This window comes from Malus domestica, chromosome 04 (assembly GCF_042453785.1).
Source record: "Malus domestica chromosome 04, GDT2T_hap1".
Lineage (NCBI taxonomy): Eukaryota > Viridiplantae > Streptophyta > Magnoliopsida > Rosales > Rosaceae > Malus > Malus domestica.
In genome coordinates this window covers 31,083,346-31,101,728 of record NC_091664.1, presented here as the reverse complement: position 1 = coordinate 31,101,728, position 18,383 = coordinate 31,083,346, and the positions used below count along the sequence as shown (strand labels likewise).

Genomic DNA, 18,383 nt, shown 5'->3' with positions numbered 1-18,383 from the left:
TTGCGCGCACGCCGTGCACCGGACGAATGATGCATTAGATGTGCAGTAAGGCCCCAACAACGAAGGATCAAACGGACCAGGATTCCAACAGAACAGAAACATAAAAACACGACTAATAACGTAGCGTAGACAACTCTTTGGAAGTCCGAAACAAATTATAACGCTTTCGGTCAAACACATTAGTTCAGAAACAAAAACGCAACATGGATGAAGATCAAAATTCATCCAAATGCTCTGAAACGTAATCTAAAGATGTATTAAGTACTTATACAGTGTTCAAAAGACAAGATCTAGATTCATAAGCTCCAAAATTATAATCAGAACACCACTCATTCTTCGAAAGCAACGACCTCCTCTACCTGGTTTATCACCTCTTCGACCTCAATAGCTTTAGCCTCGTACTCCTCTTCCTCATCACTTGCTTCTCCGTCCCTAAGATTTTTCCTCACCTCTTTCTCTTCTTCGTGCTTCTGCTTCCACTGAGCCACCCACTTCTCCCATTCCTCCTTCAACATTCTTCTTTTCTCGCGATCCTGCTCGCTCAAGAAGATTGAAACATCCTGGTCCTCTGCCTCGTACTTCTTGCTGTACTTCTTCAAGTTCTTTGCAATCTCCTCCTCTTTCTCAGGAGTCAAGAATGATGGCGGCCTTGGGCGCCATAAGAACTACAACAAACGGGTACACAGTTAGAGCATGAATCTATTACAACTAGAATTTATATTTTGTCACAAAGGGATCTGGTACTTCCAAATCTATCATCACAAACTTCATTGCATACAACACTACGACATTACAATAATTTGTAAACTAAATTATTTTATACTCAATTCCTTCATTTCTTTTTCTGTTGTAAGAACCTTGATGTAAATTGTATTAGAGATGATTAAAGTTTTTAAAAATTGAGTAATATGTCAGAATATAGAGCATGCGAAAAAGATTCAGTGCCTCCTCTATAATGGCATTACCTGAAAGAAATGATCCTTTAGTATCCGATAAAGTAGCTTGCCATTGAATGTCCATATGTTGAAGCCGTTCTCCATCTCATGGACTGAGGTCACTGTAGTAGCTACGTATCTGAAAGACAAAACTAGCATGTCAAAATCAAGACGCAAGTAAGAAACCAACTGACAAGTAAGATATCCAAAATTATACCTTCCGGTGGGATCCCATTCGATATCCGTCGCCATGAAATGTTCAGCGGTGGCCATGGTTTCCAGCTCATCTACATTGTAAAACTCTAGCTGCCCATTAAAACCTTTCAATCCTGCCAGAATGATGAAGCGGCCGGTAGGTGACCAGTAAAGGGCATTTGCCTGCTTTCCCTTGAGAGTAGTGAGCTTTGAAACACGGCCAGTATTGTGAGCACTTCGCATGGAGTAGAAACTTATGTCGGGCCTTGGGTTGTTATTCGCGTTCGTGTTATCACAATGAATTACTGCGAACCGGTGGCCCTTAGGCTCCCAAGCGAATGCAATAATTTTGTCATTCTTATTCTCCAATTCCAAGACTTCGATAGGAATGTCCCGCTCCTTGATTCTGAAAAGCTCAAATCCAGTGTATGTGCTTTTCTTTGTTTTGGTGTAGCGGTCGACTTTAACAGCTAGATACTCCCCATTGCTCTGCCAATACATTTTGCAATCGCTGACGCTGAAAAGATTCTTCTGCCTCAACTCCTCCTTAGCAGGGATTTGAACAAGACTCACCTATTTGTATCAGCGAAGCATTAGTTTAACTACCCTACAGTGAAATACAGAAAAGGGGAAGAGGAAAAGACCAGATCTAGGAAAACAGAAAGTAAAATGGAACAAGACACACACCCTAGCAGGCTGGTTGCCACCACCCAGTTCTGGAACAAATAGTGCAAGAATCGGATCAGTTGGTGACCAACTGAAGTCCATGACATTTTCCACCTTCATTGACTTTTTGTCTACAAGAGAAAATGTTTCCGTCTCGTATACAGAAATAACATTTTTTCCCATCCTGGCAAAGTACTTGTCATCTTTTCCCCCGGCCCATCTGCAAATATTAAAAGAAAGGTAAACCATTAAAATACAGTTAACACTCAAAACACTCAATTTCACATTTGCATCATATAAACTTACTTGAAAACAGGCCAAGACACCCCAGCAACACCTCCAGCTCCTCCAATAGCAAAATCATCTGGGCTTCCTTTAAAATCTCTCATTACCTTTCCGGTCCTCACATCAAAAATGTTTATCACGACCCTCTGTAAAATAATTTCACATTAGAAGCATAAACAAGGGAAAAGAAAAATCACAAAAAGTATTGAATCTCACTCACATTTGCATCACGAGGATTGCTTGGTTCATGGCTGCTGTATGTCACCAAGTATTTCTCACCAGGTGAGAAATCAATCAGTCGAACCTGCGGTTGACAGTTAGGGGTAAGGACCGAGAGAGAAAACAAATACAGATACCCCCTCAAATTGAAACCAAAAACCAAAAATAACCTGGGAATGAGCATAACGCATCAGACGATTGAACGTAGAGGCGCCTCCCCAGACTGCAGCACCCTGCCTATGAACGGTGGCCAGGTAAGTCCCCAGAGGGGACCACTGCACGAAGCTCTCAGTCCAGAACTGTAACAGATAATACATATGATTATTCTCGGTTGAAGTATCCAATATAAGAGAAGGTGACCGTTTAGAGAGAAAACATTAACAATGTGTAAAGGGGAATACACATCCACTTACAGTGCGTTTGTAGAACGGTTCCGGCTTCAGGTGCCTTGCATCGTTCCATAGCACTTCCGTGTCTGCACCATAACGAATGACCAGTTGGTCCCTGGCCTTTTCGTCGGTTAGCCACTGTTGAAGGTTTTCCTGTAATGATGCCCAAGAAGATAACATAATAAATACCAGAGCTTATTTCCAATTCATGATGTCCAAAAATTTGATTGATTAGAGCATAATTACCCCTGGTGTATACGGTTTACTTTCTGGAGGGGCCCATTGATCCGGAACACTCATGAACCGATCAAAGTCGTTAAAAATGTTGACAACAAAAATATGTGATCGATCCAGCTTGTATCCATGAGTCCTCTCTTTGGCAAGCTCAGCTTCCTACAATCACAACAATGCAAGGTTACATATCAATCGTTCGCACACAGAGACATAGTTTGGGACCCAAGTGATGATTATTCATTACGCGTATCTATCAATCTGCGAATTTTCATTGGAAACACAATATACACACAATTTGCCATTTATGAGACAAAAGATACCTGAGGAGTATTAAACTCAAGGAAGCAATACCCCAAGGTTTTATTGGTTTCGGGGTCAAGAGGCATCCAAAAGCCGTCGTCTTTGATCACACCAATCTGGCTATAGATTTTACGAATGACGTTTTCGAGCTTCTCAAACTTTTCCAAAGGAACAACAGGGAGGTTATCAACAACAATTATGTTGCTAAACCCTGCGTCCAACTCTGAATTGTCCACATTGTATATATCCTCATCATCACTACGCAACCATAAAAACCAACCATTTAATTAATTAAAAAAATACTCAAATCATGCTTCTACAGAGCAAAAACACAAAATTAATAAATTCCAAAAAAAGGAACTTCCGTTATCAAACTTATGGAACCACGATAGGGTTTGGGAAAGAACGAATCTTGCTATCAATTTTCTGGAAAGTCAGGGTTTGGTTCGGAGCTAGGATTACCTGATAATGCCAAAGTCTTCGCCGGCAGGGAGGCGGATGGAATCGAGGTCCAGCTGCGAGAGGTCGATTCCGATTCGGGCCGCCGTCGCCTCTATGTCATTGTACGTCATGACGTCCGCCATGTTTATATCGGAGAAGCCGGATATTCGAGAGGGCCTCGCGCAGCAGTGCGACGGAGGTGAAGAGGAAAGCTTTTTAGGGTTTTGGTGCGACTGTGTGTAGCAGCTATCGCTTGTGTTGCGGATGCGTTATTTGCTCAGTTGGAACTTGGAACTTGGAACTTGGAACTTGGAACTTGGAACCTGGTCCCCGCGAAATAAAACGAAAAGATAAATATTTATGTCTTTTTGTCTGTAATTGTGTTTGGTTGGGATTTTGAGAGATTTTTTTTTTAATAAATTTAAAAGTATGTTATTTAAGTTTGAAATAATTTTTTGAAGTGTAAAGTGTATTAGATTATAAATTTAAGATAGTTTATCGAAATTGTTAAAAATTCGGATATATTCAAGTAGAGTTTTAAAGAAATTTATAACATTAAGTGTTTCTAATTAAGAATTAATTTTAAAAAACTACAAAAGTTGAGAGATCGAGAGAATCGGATAATTTTCATTTTGTATTTTAACATTCGTTGAATTTCGGGGAATCAAAGTTTTATGTGAAATTTCTCCCATCAACTAAACTTCATCAAAACCTTTTAAAATCAATTAATACATACTAAAGTAAGGCCAAGCCCAAAAAAAATAATGACAATCATGGGCCTTTCACCAAAAAGATTATAATAGGCCTATACTTTTCATGGCCTTGAGTCTATGTAGCTTGCGTTTCCTTATTTCAAAGTTTTTTTGAAATGGTTAAAAGTACTTTTAATAAAAATATTTTTGTATTTCAAAAGCACTTGAAGTGCTTCGTACAAGAAGCACCATTATGTGCTTCATGCAGGATGCACTTCAAGTGTTTTTCCAAGATTCACTTGCACTTTTACGAATTTTTTTTTAAATAACCAAAAACGCTTTCAATCATTTTAAAAGCACTTCTAAACGATTCAATTTTAGAACTTGTTTGAAACTGCTTTTTGTAAATGTTAAATGATTTTATAACAATTAAACACGCTTCCAACTGCATATAGCAGAGATCATGTTTGGAACAAGAAAAAAAAAACTGCGTATGGCAGAAAAACGTAGAAGCAGTTCTCCTTGTAAAAGCATCTTTGGTCGTCTCCAAAACCGTGCGACCAAAATACCCAATAAAAACGTTCCTCACTATTGGCTTGTTTTTAGTAGAAAAAAATTTAAGTATTCGGGATCATAACAGGGGTTGTATAAATTACTTATTACGTGCTTCTTCTTTTTAAATAGTAAAATTTTTAGTAATATTTCTACATATTCGTAGTAGAAACAGTCTTCAATAGGTGCTTGTGATATAAGCAATTCTCTAAACAGAGACAAGACTAAGGGCATTAAAGGACCGAACAGTTTCAGAAATTCAAGTGACATACCGATTCGTTCTAACATATTATATGGAAGGAGTGAACTAGCATGTGGGGGTATTTTTTGCCTAGTCAGAGGCGGAGGTGCAGGTGGCGGTGCTTTCTGCAGCCACGTTGAGGACAATTATACGATCCTATCCGTCTGCATGTCGCATGCAGACTTTTATCAACGCGTGTCGCATGCAGACTTCATCCGCCGTCTGCTTTAAACCCTTCCTCTCCATCGACTACGAGTTATTTTTATTAGGGTTCCTCCTATGCTTTCACTTCAGCCGAAGAGCCTTGTGGTGGTAATTATAAAATTCCAATAGATTTAAATTTACCTTTACCTGGATTTACCATGAAATCAAGTCAAGCAAAGTAGCAGCTCGCACAGATCGATCAGGTAATTAGACCTTACGTTTAAGATTATTTTAGTTAATTTGCTGAGGTTCTTGAATATGTCTTGCTAGGGGAAAACTAAATTCCAGATTAATGGATTAATTTATCATGTTTGTTTCTATTTATTTTTCATTACTTGGGATAGTGTTATTTTGTTCGATTGCTTGCTATATGATGCCTAGAAATTTCTTCTTTAAATTAATTTTTCGCTTTTTCCAATCAATTTCCAAGCAATTCAAGTGAATAAGGTTTATCCAGGATACCCTATTTGAAGATTGTATTGTTACATAATTTCTATTAAAATCCATTGTCGTTTGCCCTCAAACATGAATAAGAGGATTGATGTATTTCAATTTAGAAATTCCGACGTTTTATTAAAATTCCAAGTTTATTTACCTCGTCGAAATTCAAAATTCAATTCATTAACTGGCAATAATTTGGTTGCTACATGTATCATATATATGCATAGGATGGAGGATCCAAGTGGGGAGTCCGAGCTAGAAGAAGACTGCCCTGAAGCTAACTATGGGAAGGTGAGGTGGATCTTGAACAAAGGATGGGGACTTGGGTTGAAAATTCTGGTGACTGGTATGGTAATTTCTTCTGCCCCAATTGTTCTTCCGCCACTTGTGGTTATTTCCGCAATTGGGTTTGCCGTTTCTGTTCCATCCGGTGTTGTCTTGGCAAGTTATGCTTGCACTGAGAAGATCATGAGCAAGTTGCTCCCTTATGGTGAACCTCCTCTTTTGTCGGAAAATAATGGAACGTTAATGACGAATAACGAAGAATTCGAGCAAGATGAGGAATGGGAACAGGACACATGGGTAGGAGGGAAGACTGACATCGAAAAGGAAGAAGGGTGGGATTGGAGGGATAGACTTGAAGGTGGCGAGATGAGAGTAGAATTTGTAGATGAGGAAAATTATGCCATTATTGTGGAGGATTCACAAGGAAATGTAACTGAAGATGCGGATGAAATTGTAGAAGAAAATGGATATCAGGAGGATGTTGATGAGTCTACGAACAAGGAGGAAAAGCTAATATTGGATAGTATTTACGAGGTGAAATTTGAAGGATTGACTGATGATTTTAAGGATGATTCTGTACTCGATGAGAATCAAGTCGATGAGGTGTGTGGATTGGTGTTGAATGTGCTTGAGGGTGATGAAACTGATGATCAAATGGGAGTGACACCGATTGAAGTGACTACCCTAGTAATCGAAGAGAGCGAGGGTCAAGAAGGAGTAAGTGATAACGTAGAAGATGAGGAGTTGGTGGAAGAGACAAGGGGATTGCTAGAAAAAATAAGGGATGAAGGCAACGGTGATAATGCAATGGAGATGAACAAGCAGTATGTGGGAGAAACTGGAGGAGGTGGGGAGGTAAGAAATAAAAAAATTGGTACACATGCTGAAGACATTGAGATACCAGTTGAAGCTAGAATTGCTGATATTGGATCGCAAGAACCAACTAGTACCATGGAAGGTGGAGTTGGGGAAGTTCCAGATGAATGTGAAGGTATGCAAGGATTCCAAGAAATGAGATATGCGAACGATGCAAAGACTGTTTCCAAGGATGTCAAACCGACCAGAGATATTGGGAGTGTTTCGGAAAGCAAGAATGCTGAGAAAAATTTAGAAGTGGAGAAGCCAATAGGGGAAACCAAGAATGTTAACGATGTTTTAGAGGAAGAAAAGAAAATGGCAGACAAGAGAAATATGAAACCTGTGGTGAGCAGCATTGTGGAAGACGAGCAAAAGCCCGTGATAATCAGAGAGGAACCAGTACAGCAAGGAAGGAGAACCGAGGATACCATCAGTGACGTAGATTTTCAGTTGATTAAAGAGAAGGAAACTGTGGTATCCTCAGTTTCAGATGCAGGCGGGCTTCATTTGTTCAATGACAAAAATGTTTCTGGTCAGCAAGACTGGTGTGCTTCTTGTGAAACTTCCGAAGGTAAGTTTTTAAAACGATCATCACAGTAATTTTATACACTGTAGTTTCTTTCCCTTGCAAATAATTTGTTCCCAGTTCAGTAATTCTAGTACTAACTCATACTTTTGGAGGACCTTTAGGTAATGTGGGTGATAAAGCTACAGAGCTTCCCGTTTCAGGCATTGCACATGAATCTACAGATTCTGGGATGTCATCCGGAAAGGATTTCAACATGCAACCAAATGGGGTTAGAGTTTGTTTCATGTTCTATGTGCTTAAATAATAATCTCATATAATTAAGTTGCTGCCCTTCTTTTAGAGGGAAACACAAACTGGTGATAGAAGCCTGCTGATCGAATAAGTGTATTTAAAGTTGCAAAGTGTTTCAATTATTTAATGTGACCGATAGCTGAGTTGCTTCACTCGCTGCATCTTCAGGTACTGTACGATGATGCTAAAATAAGGGAGAAGATCGGTGCTATGCGAAGTATAGTCGGATACAAGGGCACACCCCATGCAACATGCATAGAGGAACTGAAGGCTCTTTACCTCTTCACCGGTGTGGAACTCCCGACGATATCATTTAGTGACCCTCCTGATCTCGAACAAGTTAATCACAAACTTCGCTTTCTCATGTCCATCATCGGAGTTAAACTGGACTCGTGAATTGCTGGCGGCTTGTACTTGTAGATTTTTTGTTGTCTGTTTCCGTTTTGATGTCACATTAAGGGCATTAATTAGTAGATCATTAGATCGTGTGTATTGGTTTAGCTTTTGTAAGCTGCAGATGCCAGAAAACGTTTTGATCCAAAGTTTGTGCTTCCCACAAGCTACAAACTGTAAGGTTTCATATCCTCTGCCCGTAGTGCGTTTTAGTCTCGGAAGTCTCAAGTTATCTGTAAACTTAAGTACCTGTAACTGCAAGAGTTGTGTATTTGGCTCTACTTTTACCATTTTCGTCGGTCGATATAATGTTTGCTTCTCATGGTGGTTTCTTCTGTATTTGTTTTAGGCTTTGAATCTCTGTCTACTAAACATGTCAAAGGTTTGCGATTTAAAATTCAATTGTAGAACTGCAGAAAACCTAACAAATTGACTTCGACATAAAAAAAAACAAACCTAACGAAATGGCTCGGTTCGGCTCTTGCCATAAAAGAAGTCAAAGGTTTTAATAAGTGCTACAAACTTTTCTTTAGGAATTTTAGTCGGGGAACTCACTTCTAACGCCTAACTTTTGCATCTTGTACTTCCCTTTTATGGAGATGAATTGTCTGTCCTCCCCTGTCCATGCTCTTCCCATATTTTCATGTTTTGTACGATCACGGTTAAGTCACGTCAATATTTATTTTTTACCTCATTATTTTTATAAAAAAAAATTAATATAAAATGTTGACGTAGCTTAATCGTGATCGTACAAAACAGGAGGGCATGAGAAGAGTATGGAAAGAAGAGGGCAGACAATTCATCTCTCCCCATTGTATTTCGTCTTTCACGTGGGTGTGCCTCCATCCCCACTCAAAGTTGTCCCTATCTATAGTCCTCAAATGTGAGCAAACTTTTGAGTACTCCCGCCAATTCCTATAGTATAGGAACTAGGGCTCTGTCAAGCCACAAAGTCTCCAAATTTAAAGACGTAGTGGTAAGGACTGCATTTAAAGATTTTATTAGAGATGCTTTTAGAAAAGTATTTGAAATACTTCATGTAAAAAACGTATAATTGTGCTTCTTACAACAAGCACAGTTAGGTAATTTTAAAACTCCAAAACATTTTCTTAGTGATGTTAAAGCACTTACAAACAATCGCATACTTTTTTTTATACCAATTTTACGTTAAATAGAACTTTATTGGATTATCCAAGCTTCAAATAAAACAAGTCGGTCACACGTGCGAACGACAAGTGACGTGCAAACCCAAACACAGGTGGCCAATGGCCATGATAGACGGAGAAAACACAGTCAGAAATCCCGAAATCCAAAAAACCAAAAAAAAGTTATCTTCCTTCTCTCGTCTTCCCCGCAGTCTCTGCAATCCCGGACAAACTACGTTGGACCAATTATTCTCTGCTATTAATTTTCTAGAGAGAGAAAGAGGAGAGAGAGAGAGAGAGAGTGATTTCTACGCATAAATATTCATGTTTGTACGAATGAGTGAATGAGAACTCCGCCTTCTCTGCTATCTCTCACCATTGACTTAGCTGTCCTCAACCTCCCCAGTATATCCGATCTCTCTCCTCTCCCTGACCACATCCTCCTCGATCTCTTCCTGGTACTCTCTCTATCCTCCTCTATTTCTCCCTTCTGTTAGGACCTTAGAATATTAGACAGCTGATTGGTAATTTGGTATTCTTGTTCTTGATTTTACCGCGAAAGTAACTTTCTTTTGGGTCTCAAATGGATTGTTTGTTTTATTGTGGACATGGGCAGGCTTGATTTGGTGAGATATGAATTGGGTTTGTCTTAATTTTTGAAATTTTGATGTCAATCGACGTGGGTTGAATGAATTGCTGATTCGCATGATTTGGGGATTTTAGGGCTTTCTACCTTTTTTGGATTTTGGGTTTGTTTTGTAATAGCATATGTATGTTGTCATCCTGCATACATTTACTGAATTATTTCTTTTAAAGACAATTTATCTGCCTAATCTTTTATGGTAAAGAATGTTGAATATGTGTTAGCTTCCTGAAGCATGGAGTGCTACCTGTATCATGTAAATTTGATGACTTTTCCAATGTTTATATTCGATCTGTAGCTCCACATGGTCAATCATGAGACAGATGTGGACTGCCTATGATCAAGATTGTTGTGTTTCCTGCAAGTTGTTGTAAAAGATTGCTCTCATTGATCACTAGTGGATAATGTCGATTTAGCAGAGAGAAAATAACATCATCCCCACCCTCAGCCCCCAACCGATCCCTCTCCCCATTGTGAAAGATCAGCAAGGTGTTCTGTGTTAGTTACATTGTGAAACGTTGTGCTTGAGGAGAATTATAGATTGAAATTTCAGATTTAGCTGAAAATGAAAAATAGTGTTTGATTGTTTGATTCTAATCAAGAGAAAACCAGAACATCACTTTTTCATAGTCTGATGCCGGCGTCATTTTTTCCTTCTTGCTTTCTATACTGCTGTGTTGATTTGAGACATTTGTCAAAATTGCAACCACACCTTCGTCATTTTGCCTTTCTAAGGTCTCTGTTTGCCTTCCGCTTTCATGTATGATTATGCATTTGGGATATGGGAATAGTAATATTCAGTTTAATGGCAGAAAACTTTGAGAGCAGGAAAGCTAAATGAGAAAGTGTTGAAGCTGTTTGTAGCAACTGGCAAGGAAGAAGTCCTTTCACTAATCCAGTCACTTAATATTCGGCAGACCCTCACCCCTGTCCTTCCTACCAGTAAGTTTTGTTTGAAAATTTCCAGTGTCCTTCCTTTCCTGTAATATTTGAAACTGATTTTGGCGGCCTTCTTCTGACCTATAATAATATCTCGTGCAGGATGCTCTGAAAAGTTTTGAGATTGGGTGTTGTTGTGTGGGCAGAGTATATAACTTTTGGAAGACAAAGATCAACTAATCAAACAAGCACGTGCAAGTTTTGTTGTTTTTCTCTCCCAACTCCTGTTTGAAGATGTCTGACACAAGCATCAACCCTAGTGAGGTTGACATCGTGGTTGCGGCAATCAACTCCGACCTGACTCCATTCTTGAATGAATGGAGACCAATATTCTCCCCGTTCCATCTGATTATTGTCAAAGACCCTGATATGGATGGGGAGCTCCATGTTCCAGAAGGATTTAACGTGGATGTCTTTACCAAATCTGACATAAACCGGCTGGTGGGCTCTTCCCATTCCATTCTCTTCTCTGGTTACTCATGCAGGTATTTTGGTTATCTGGTCTCAAGGAAAAAATATATTATCTCAATTGATGATGACTGCATCCCGGCTAAGGACAACAATGGTCATATAGTAGATGTAGTGGCACAGCATATTGCCAATCTCAAAGCTCCAGCTACCCCATTCTTTTTTAACACACTCTATGATCCGTATCGGAAGGGAGCAGATTTTGTTCGTGGTTACCCATTTAGCCTGAGGAGTGGGGTCACATGTGCGCTATCATGTGGACTGTGGCTCAATTTGGCAGACTATGATGCACCAACACAGGCCCTCAAGCCAGAGCAGAGGAATTCTCGATATGTGGATGCTGTAATGACTGTTCCGGTGAGATCTTTAATGCCTGTAAGTGGAATAAACATTGCTTTTGATCGTGAGGTGGTGGGGCCAGCTTTGTTCCCGGCTTTGAGGTTGTCAGCGGAAGGAAAGATCAGGTGGGAGACCGTGGAAGATCTATGGTCTGGAATGTGTGTAAAGGTCATATGCGATCACCTGGGAATTGGCGTAAAAACTGGGATACCTTATGTATGGAGAAAGGAAAGAGGTGATGCCATTGAAAGCTTGAAGAAAGAGTGGGAGGGTGTGAAGCTAATGGAGGAAGTGGTTCCTTTCTTTCAGTCAGTTAGGTTGCCACGATCAGCGGTCACTGCAGAAGACTGTGTTGTCGACATGGCAAAGGCGGTGAAGGAGCAGTTGGGAAAGGTAGATCCTATGTTTGCTCGTGCAGGTGATGCCATGGCGGATTGGGTGAAGCTCTGGAAGTCGGTGGGATCCAGTGCACCGGAAGTTTAATTCCTAAATTCTGATTCAGCCTCTTCTGTTTTATTCCTTCCTTATTTGATACAGATTTTTCTAAGCTTCTAATGATGATCTCCCTTATAGACTAATGATGAGATTATATGTGGGTGAAAATAATTGATACCTTGTTTGTTGTTGTTTTCATGAAGATGGTTTATATAATTTGGTCTTTTATGTTTTTCTAATTACTATTCTTCTAATAGAAGCAATTGTACTATACTAAGTTAATCTAAACTACGGGGAGGGGAATTCGATCTTGGGTATCAAACGGATGATCGCTTTAGAATGCTTGCTCAACTAATCTAAAACTGCATGAAATATCAGACCGGTAAGACTAAACACAAAAGCTGATCCGAAACTAGCACGTAGAAGTATATATTTAACAATGGGAAGTGATTTTAGTGCATCATTTTTCTTTTCTTTTCTTTTCTCAATTGACCTCACAGTGGGCTTGTCATAATAATTTGGTTCGAATTAGACTTTTGACGAGAATCGAACCTACTTCTAACTTACAAGTAAATATGAATATCATTAGACCGTAATACTAAGTGGTTATTTTGGGCCTTTTAGATTGAATAAATCATAATAGAATAAAGAGAGAAATAAACATGGTGTGCAAAGAGAAAAAAGGGCATGCGGAAATCAATTCACCAAACGATAAACTGTCAGAAAACATGTACCAAAGTTAGCAGCTCACTCGTATGAGAAACAAAATACATAGCCCGATTTCTTTCACGCTCCGGCCTTGAAAAACAAATGACCTGCTTACCAGTTAGCAGCTCACTCCGAAACTATAAACGTCACTCTTTTCTATCAGCTGGCTGCGCAGAGAGTATACCGGGTCCAAATATCCAAACGTTCCTCGTGCTAACGTAGTTAACTGACTCTCATCGATCCAAATAAGCCTCGAAGTTCCAAAGTTGGAGATCTTTGCCGTGTAATCCTCATCCAGCAATATATTCGCAGTCTTCACGTCTCGTATGATAGGTATGGAAGTTTCCGAGTGTAAGTACGAAAGAGCTCCTGAAATCTTTATCGCAACTTTAAGACGTGTTTGACACGAAAGAACCCGGGAAGAATCTCCTTGCTTCCGATCATGAATGTGTCTGTAAAGATTCCCGTTCGTGATGGACTCGTAAACAAGTAAGGGCACCTCCGTCTCCAAACAACAGCCTAAAAGCTTAACCACATTACGATGGTTTATCCAAGAAAGCACGATCACCTCGTTAACGAATGTTTGGATTTGCCTTTCGCCACAAATTTTGGACTTTTTTATGGCGACCACCGTGTTATCTGATAGAACTCCTTTGTAAACTGTTCCAAAACTTCCTTGGCCATGGACATTATTTTTATCATAATTGTTCGTGGCCTTTTCTAGTTCCTCCGCGCTAAAAATTTCGTCTCAACGGGTTCTCTATGATCGGAGAGTTGTTGTAGCAATAGCCCACCATTTTGTTTGAGCTTCATGAACCTTCTTCTCTTTGTTCCCCAATAAATCCATAAACAGTCCCTATAACCGCCAAAAGGCATTGGCAAATATATGCCTGAGCAAAATCTGAAAATGCTTACGATTTCGTTTTTTTTAGAAGAGGTCGGGCACACTATCATGACTAATTATCTTAACCCACAAATGCGAGAAATGTTAGTATTCAAATCAGACGAGCAAATCCCTCAACCTATTATCATATCATAAACTGCTACATGTAAGAAGCAAACGAATATAATGAAATTATTAAAGTACTTAATTACCTATTGCAATAGCAAGCCTTTTAAATGCAGTATCATCGTTTCGGACGCAACCTTTTTCACTTGTCAATCCATCCCCCTTGAATCCTTTTCGACATTTGCATTTTGCGTCTCCAACTAAGTCACTCTCTTGCGAAAGTCTAGAAGATCTGAAGACGAGAAGTTGTATTCATCAACTTCTACAATAAAGAATAATCGCACGGATGGCTATGTTGGAGTTAGGGAAATATGGTTGTCGTTGTCCGTTTTCTCTACTGTTACAAGCAATGAGAAAGGTTAATTCTAGAGTTGTGCCAAAAGGATAGGGAATGTCGGTAAGATTGCCATAATTGCTTGAGCATCCGGGCATCACCATGATCATCATCATCATCATCCGGAATACTCGTTCGTGTTCTCTCGTGATCTTCAGTTATATATATATATATATATATATATATACTGATAATTAAGTATTGGCCGCAGCCAAATGTATATTAACATATACACGTATACATTACAAGCTAGGGTTTCAGCTCTAATAATGTAGATGTATCTTCTGCACAATTTTCAGAATATTTTGATATTATTTCTTGCCGTAAGTTTGGAGGTTTGTGTATTTAATATTTACCGAGTGAGAAAGAAATGGGGACCCTTCCTAACCCGCTCACTGACAGACTGGAAGTTTAACAAACCCTATGTTTTGCCCCTCAGTATTACAGCTGTTGGTATTCAAAGTTTACTAACTCAATACCAATATATGTGGGTGATAAGTTTACAAACTCTATCACACCTCTCACTTTGCACTCTCAATAAAATTGGACAAAAAGAAAAAAAGAAAGGAGGGAAGCAACAAGCTTCGGCAAACAATGCACTTTGATATATTTCAAAGAGTTTCCAAACTCAATTGCTGAAATGGAATGGCAATCAGATGTAATGTCCTAAAGCCTTACAAGAGGCTTAGTTATACATGCAAAAAGTGACTAACCACTCAAGTGCTTTTAATAAAAAATACAACAACACATGCAATGAATGATGGTGTTTACCATCTTTACACTCTTTCACACATGCACCAGCTACTAGACACTTTCAACACACTTTCAGCTAGCACATGGAGGAAACTTTAGTCTTTGTAGTTGCAGCAAGTGTGAATACAACCTGTAAAGCAACTAACAGCTAGCAGCAACCATTTACAACCTGTTTTTATTTGTATTTCCAATAACAGCTTGGTGATTTTTTTTTTTTACTTGTAAGCGATAAGTCCTAGGTTCGAATCTTGTGAATGGCAAATTCAATACTAAATTAGGTTGCCCATTGTGTTGCTTAGCCAAACTCTCCCCACCCCCCTTAGTGTAAAATATATCGTTGTACTATTAAAAAAAAACCCTAAGTTTTTATTTATTTAATTAAGTTTTTTATACAACGAGACTATTCATGAAATTTGAACTTACCTCTCACGATTACGGATGAAAAAAAATATCATTAAACTGTAGTTGTTTCGTAAAGAATATTATGGCGCCTAACCCTAGCTAGCCAGCTTCTGAAATCAGATGTAGAAGGCATAGTGGAGCATATCCATAGGGATAACTACCTTCTTTTATCGAATAGTTGGTATAGATAGCAAATTAATTAAAGATTAATATTATTTATTAAAGACTTTGGGTGGAAATTTATATATAGATAAAAGAAAATGAACATATTCTTGGAGAGGTTACTTGATTCCAGAAGGGTTCAAAATCAATAATAAATCAAGGGAGAATCCAAATCAACAAATCAAATCCTGTATGAAGGCAACATTAAAACTTAAACATTTACAGTTAAGTGTCAGTTAAACCATGATATTCATCTTACTTGCTGAGCATTAAGTTAAGCAATTTCAATCTTTCTAGCTTTCTGGCTTAGGTTCCGTTTTTGGCATATATAATACAAGCAATAGGAAAGTAGGGGAGAATCAAATTCGACACTCAGGTCTCGAGTTCAAGGGTAAAAGCTCTTAACAAACTGAGCAACATACCTCTTCCTTCTAGCTTAGTGTTTAGGGCAAACTATTTTTAGCTATATAGCCTGTGGCCCCTGTATAATAAGTCATGTCTAAGAACAGCGCCTACTATTTTTACTAATTAATTAGCATTTAGCAAATCCTCAGAGTAATTTAGTGACAACATTAGTGAATCCCATTTCTTACTGACTGGGTCGTCCGATCGACCGTTAAAAGACCAATTTTCCAGCCAACCATTTGCGGAAAATGCTCCTCGATGCAATTTGCATGCATGCACATCCAGACCATCTCACTTCTCTTGCTTCTGTATATATATACTTGGCTTCCTGCAACCTCTTACAAATTCAGTACAAGAATTAAGAAGCAAGTCAACATTAATTAAGGATCGAAAAACAACTATGGCAAGCTTAACTAGTCTGTTTACCACCGTCCCCAAATCCGGCCTTGTCGGAGCATCCGTTGCAAGGAACGCCACTTCAACCCCTAGGATTTTTTTGGCTACAGCCCCTAGACGTATTCAAGTAAGCATAAAATATATCACTAAACATGTCCCGATTTTATTGTTGTATTTTTTTTGTTTATACAAGCGATCGATACTTAGGGAGGGGGAATTGAACTCGGAGCCTCGGTTGCAATTTAGTGGACTTGATGACATTACATGTATTGAAGAACAATTAATTTGGTTCATGATCGCAGGCAAGTTCACAGCAAGATGCAGCTGCAGAAGTCAATGAAACTAGGAATGCTGCTGAAAATGTAAAAACAAGACTTACTCTACTGCGGAGCATGTAATTAACCACAAATTTCTCGGGAAATTTATAGTATTGACGATTCATCGTGTGATTCCAGGTTTCGCAGACAGCCAAAGACATGGCCAGCAAGGTGTCTGCAACCGCACAAGATGTGTCTGAGAAAGCAAAGCAGACAGCACAAGATGCATGGAGCCAAGCTAAGGGCACCGCCCAGAAGGCGGCAGACACTGTGATGGGCAAGGCCGACGAATCCAAGGAATTCGTCAAAGAAAATGCTGAGCAGGTCAAGAAAAGCATGAATACCAAGAAAGAGACCATATAATTCATCCTGTCCCTTGTTCATATTTCATGTTAACCCTCCTTTTCAAAATTGTGTTATATACGTATTTCCCGTTTCAAATGTATCCACTATGGGAGAGAGACTTACCTACATTACCGGACGCATGGTGTTTTAGATTAATAACATGATGGCACGTTTTAGCCTCTTATAATTGGTCTAGAACACCACCATCTTAGGGTTTCACGTAAGTCCTTCTCCTGTTGTTGAGATATTTTGTTCCTTTTTTCCTTTTGTTTTTTTATTTTGTTAAATTGGGATATTGTTCCTTACACTGCAAGAAAGTGTTTGGTCTCTCTCTCTCTCTCTCTTGTATCAAATGTAAAGGAAATTCAAGTGTCAATAAATCCTTCCCAATTATCTGTACAAATAGTTCAAAAGCTGTTATTATTTTGAGTTTTTTCGTTCTCAATTTCTCAATAATTTAGATTCATGAGCGGCCACAGAAGAATATCATAAGAAGATCCTTGGCACAACCACAAGCCGAGAAAAATAAGGCATTAGGGGTTGCTGTAACCATTCACTAGAACCGAAGGCAAGCGAATTTTAGCAAATGCTTGCCTTACAGATGCGAGATTTATCATCAGCCAACATATGAGCCAAATGTTATAGAAACAGATAGCGCGTGGAAATCAAAAACCATAACAGAAGGAAAAATGTTCAGAAGAAAAAAAAACATCTCATCCTCTCCCCGCAGAAGGAAAAATGTTCTGCAGGAGCAGCAATTCAAGCTTCACCTACCTTGACCTTTCTTTGCATCCTAACTCAACAAGGAAATTCAAACCGAACACTAGACGGATTATCAATGGAGTATTACAGGAAACTAGGAGTTGGAAATTCTAATTAACAAAGAAACATAAAAGGGAAAGGGAAATCCTAAATCAACGAGGAAAATCAGATGTCACCTGATCCTAGTCTATCCGAAGCTGTTTCATTTTAGCAAATACTAGGTTAAATTCGAAGGGAAACACCAACAGCTGGAACATGCTTAGCAGCACTCGAATCAAACCCGAGGATTTCAAACACAAAAATTATATTCCAGAAAGCAATCAGAACTCTGCCAAAAATCAAACCCCCTAACCTGAGAGCAAGTAGCAGCCAAACCAACCAAACGGAAATCCCAACTTAACCACGAAAATTCAAACCAAATCCTAAACAAATTATCTACCGAAAATTAAAAGGAACAAGACTTCCTAAATCGTCCAGGAAAACTTTTAAGTAACAAAGAAACATAAAAGCGGACGTATATTCTAATTTAAGGAAAATCAAACCAAACTCTATATTAGGAATTCCAACAACACGAGGAGTCCTAACTACATGAGGATGAATGTGCCTGACTATATAATATCGAATATAATCAGTTAATCTCAAAACAGAAAAACTACATTGATTTGTTATTA

At 38.9% G+C, this 18,383-nt stretch overlaps 4 protein-coding genes and 1 pseudogene across 4 annotated transcripts; 3 read left to right on the top strand and 2 right to left on the bottom strand.

The window, feature by feature from the left end:
• Positions 1–136: 136 nt before the first annotated feature.
• LOC103408685 (eukaryotic translation initiation factor 3 subunit B-like) lies at positions 137–4,034 on the bottom strand. The gene is made up of 11 exons (XM_008347517.4): positions 3,686–4,034; positions 3,244–3,481; positions 2,936–3,082; positions 2,714–2,842; positions 2,471–2,599; positions 2,302–2,385; positions 2,103–2,227; positions 1,818–2,016; positions 1,153–1,703; positions 966–1,074; positions 137–665 (listed from the first exon to the last, which is right to left on the bottom strand). The coding sequence occupies exons 1-11, from the start codon at positions 3,805–3,807 to the stop codon at positions 330–332; spliced, it is 2,169 nt and encodes a 722-aa protein (XP_008345739.3). The 5' UTR covers positions 3,808–4,034; the 3' UTR covers positions 137–329.
• A 1,354-nt stretch (positions 4,035–5,388) lies between these two features.
• On the top strand, positions 5,389–8,339 carry LOC103434365 (uncharacterized). The gene is made up of 4 exons (XM_029101539.2): positions 5,389–5,556; positions 6,022–7,508; positions 7,628–7,734; positions 7,926–8,339. The coding sequence occupies exons 2-4, from the start codon at positions 6,023–6,025 to the stop codon at positions 8,151–8,153; spliced, it is 1,821 nt and encodes a 606-aa protein (XP_028957372.2). The 5' UTR covers positions 5,389–5,556; position 6,022; the 3' UTR covers positions 8,154–8,339.
• A 1,108-nt stretch (positions 8,340–9,447) lies between these two features.
• Positions 9,448–12,358, top strand: LOC103434248 (probable UDP-arabinopyranose mutase 5). The gene is made up of 3 exons (XM_008372572.4): positions 9,448–9,753; positions 10,751–10,884; positions 11,126–12,358. Exons 1-3 carry the CDS (start codon positions 9,640–9,642, stop codon positions 12,165–12,167), a joined length of 1,290 nt encoding a protein of 429 aa, XP_008370794.3. The 5' UTR covers positions 9,448–9,639; the 3' UTR covers positions 12,168–12,358.
• Positions 12,359–12,809: 451 nt separating this feature from the next.
• On the bottom strand, positions 12,810–15,378 carry LOC139195111 (wall-associated receptor kinase 3-like; annotated as a pseudogene).
• On the top strand, positions 14,821–17,353 carry LOC103419519 (uncharacterized protein At4g13230-like). Its single transcript, XM_029101540.2, has 3 exons — positions 14,821–16,415; positions 16,591–16,650; positions 16,744–17,353. Exons 1-3 carry the CDS (start codon positions 16,293–16,295, stop codon positions 16,966–16,968), a joined length of 408 nt encoding a protein of 135 aa, XP_028957373.1. The 5' UTR covers positions 14,821–16,292; the 3' UTR covers positions 16,969–17,353.
• The last annotated feature ends 1,030 nt before the right edge of the window (positions 17,354–18,383 follow it).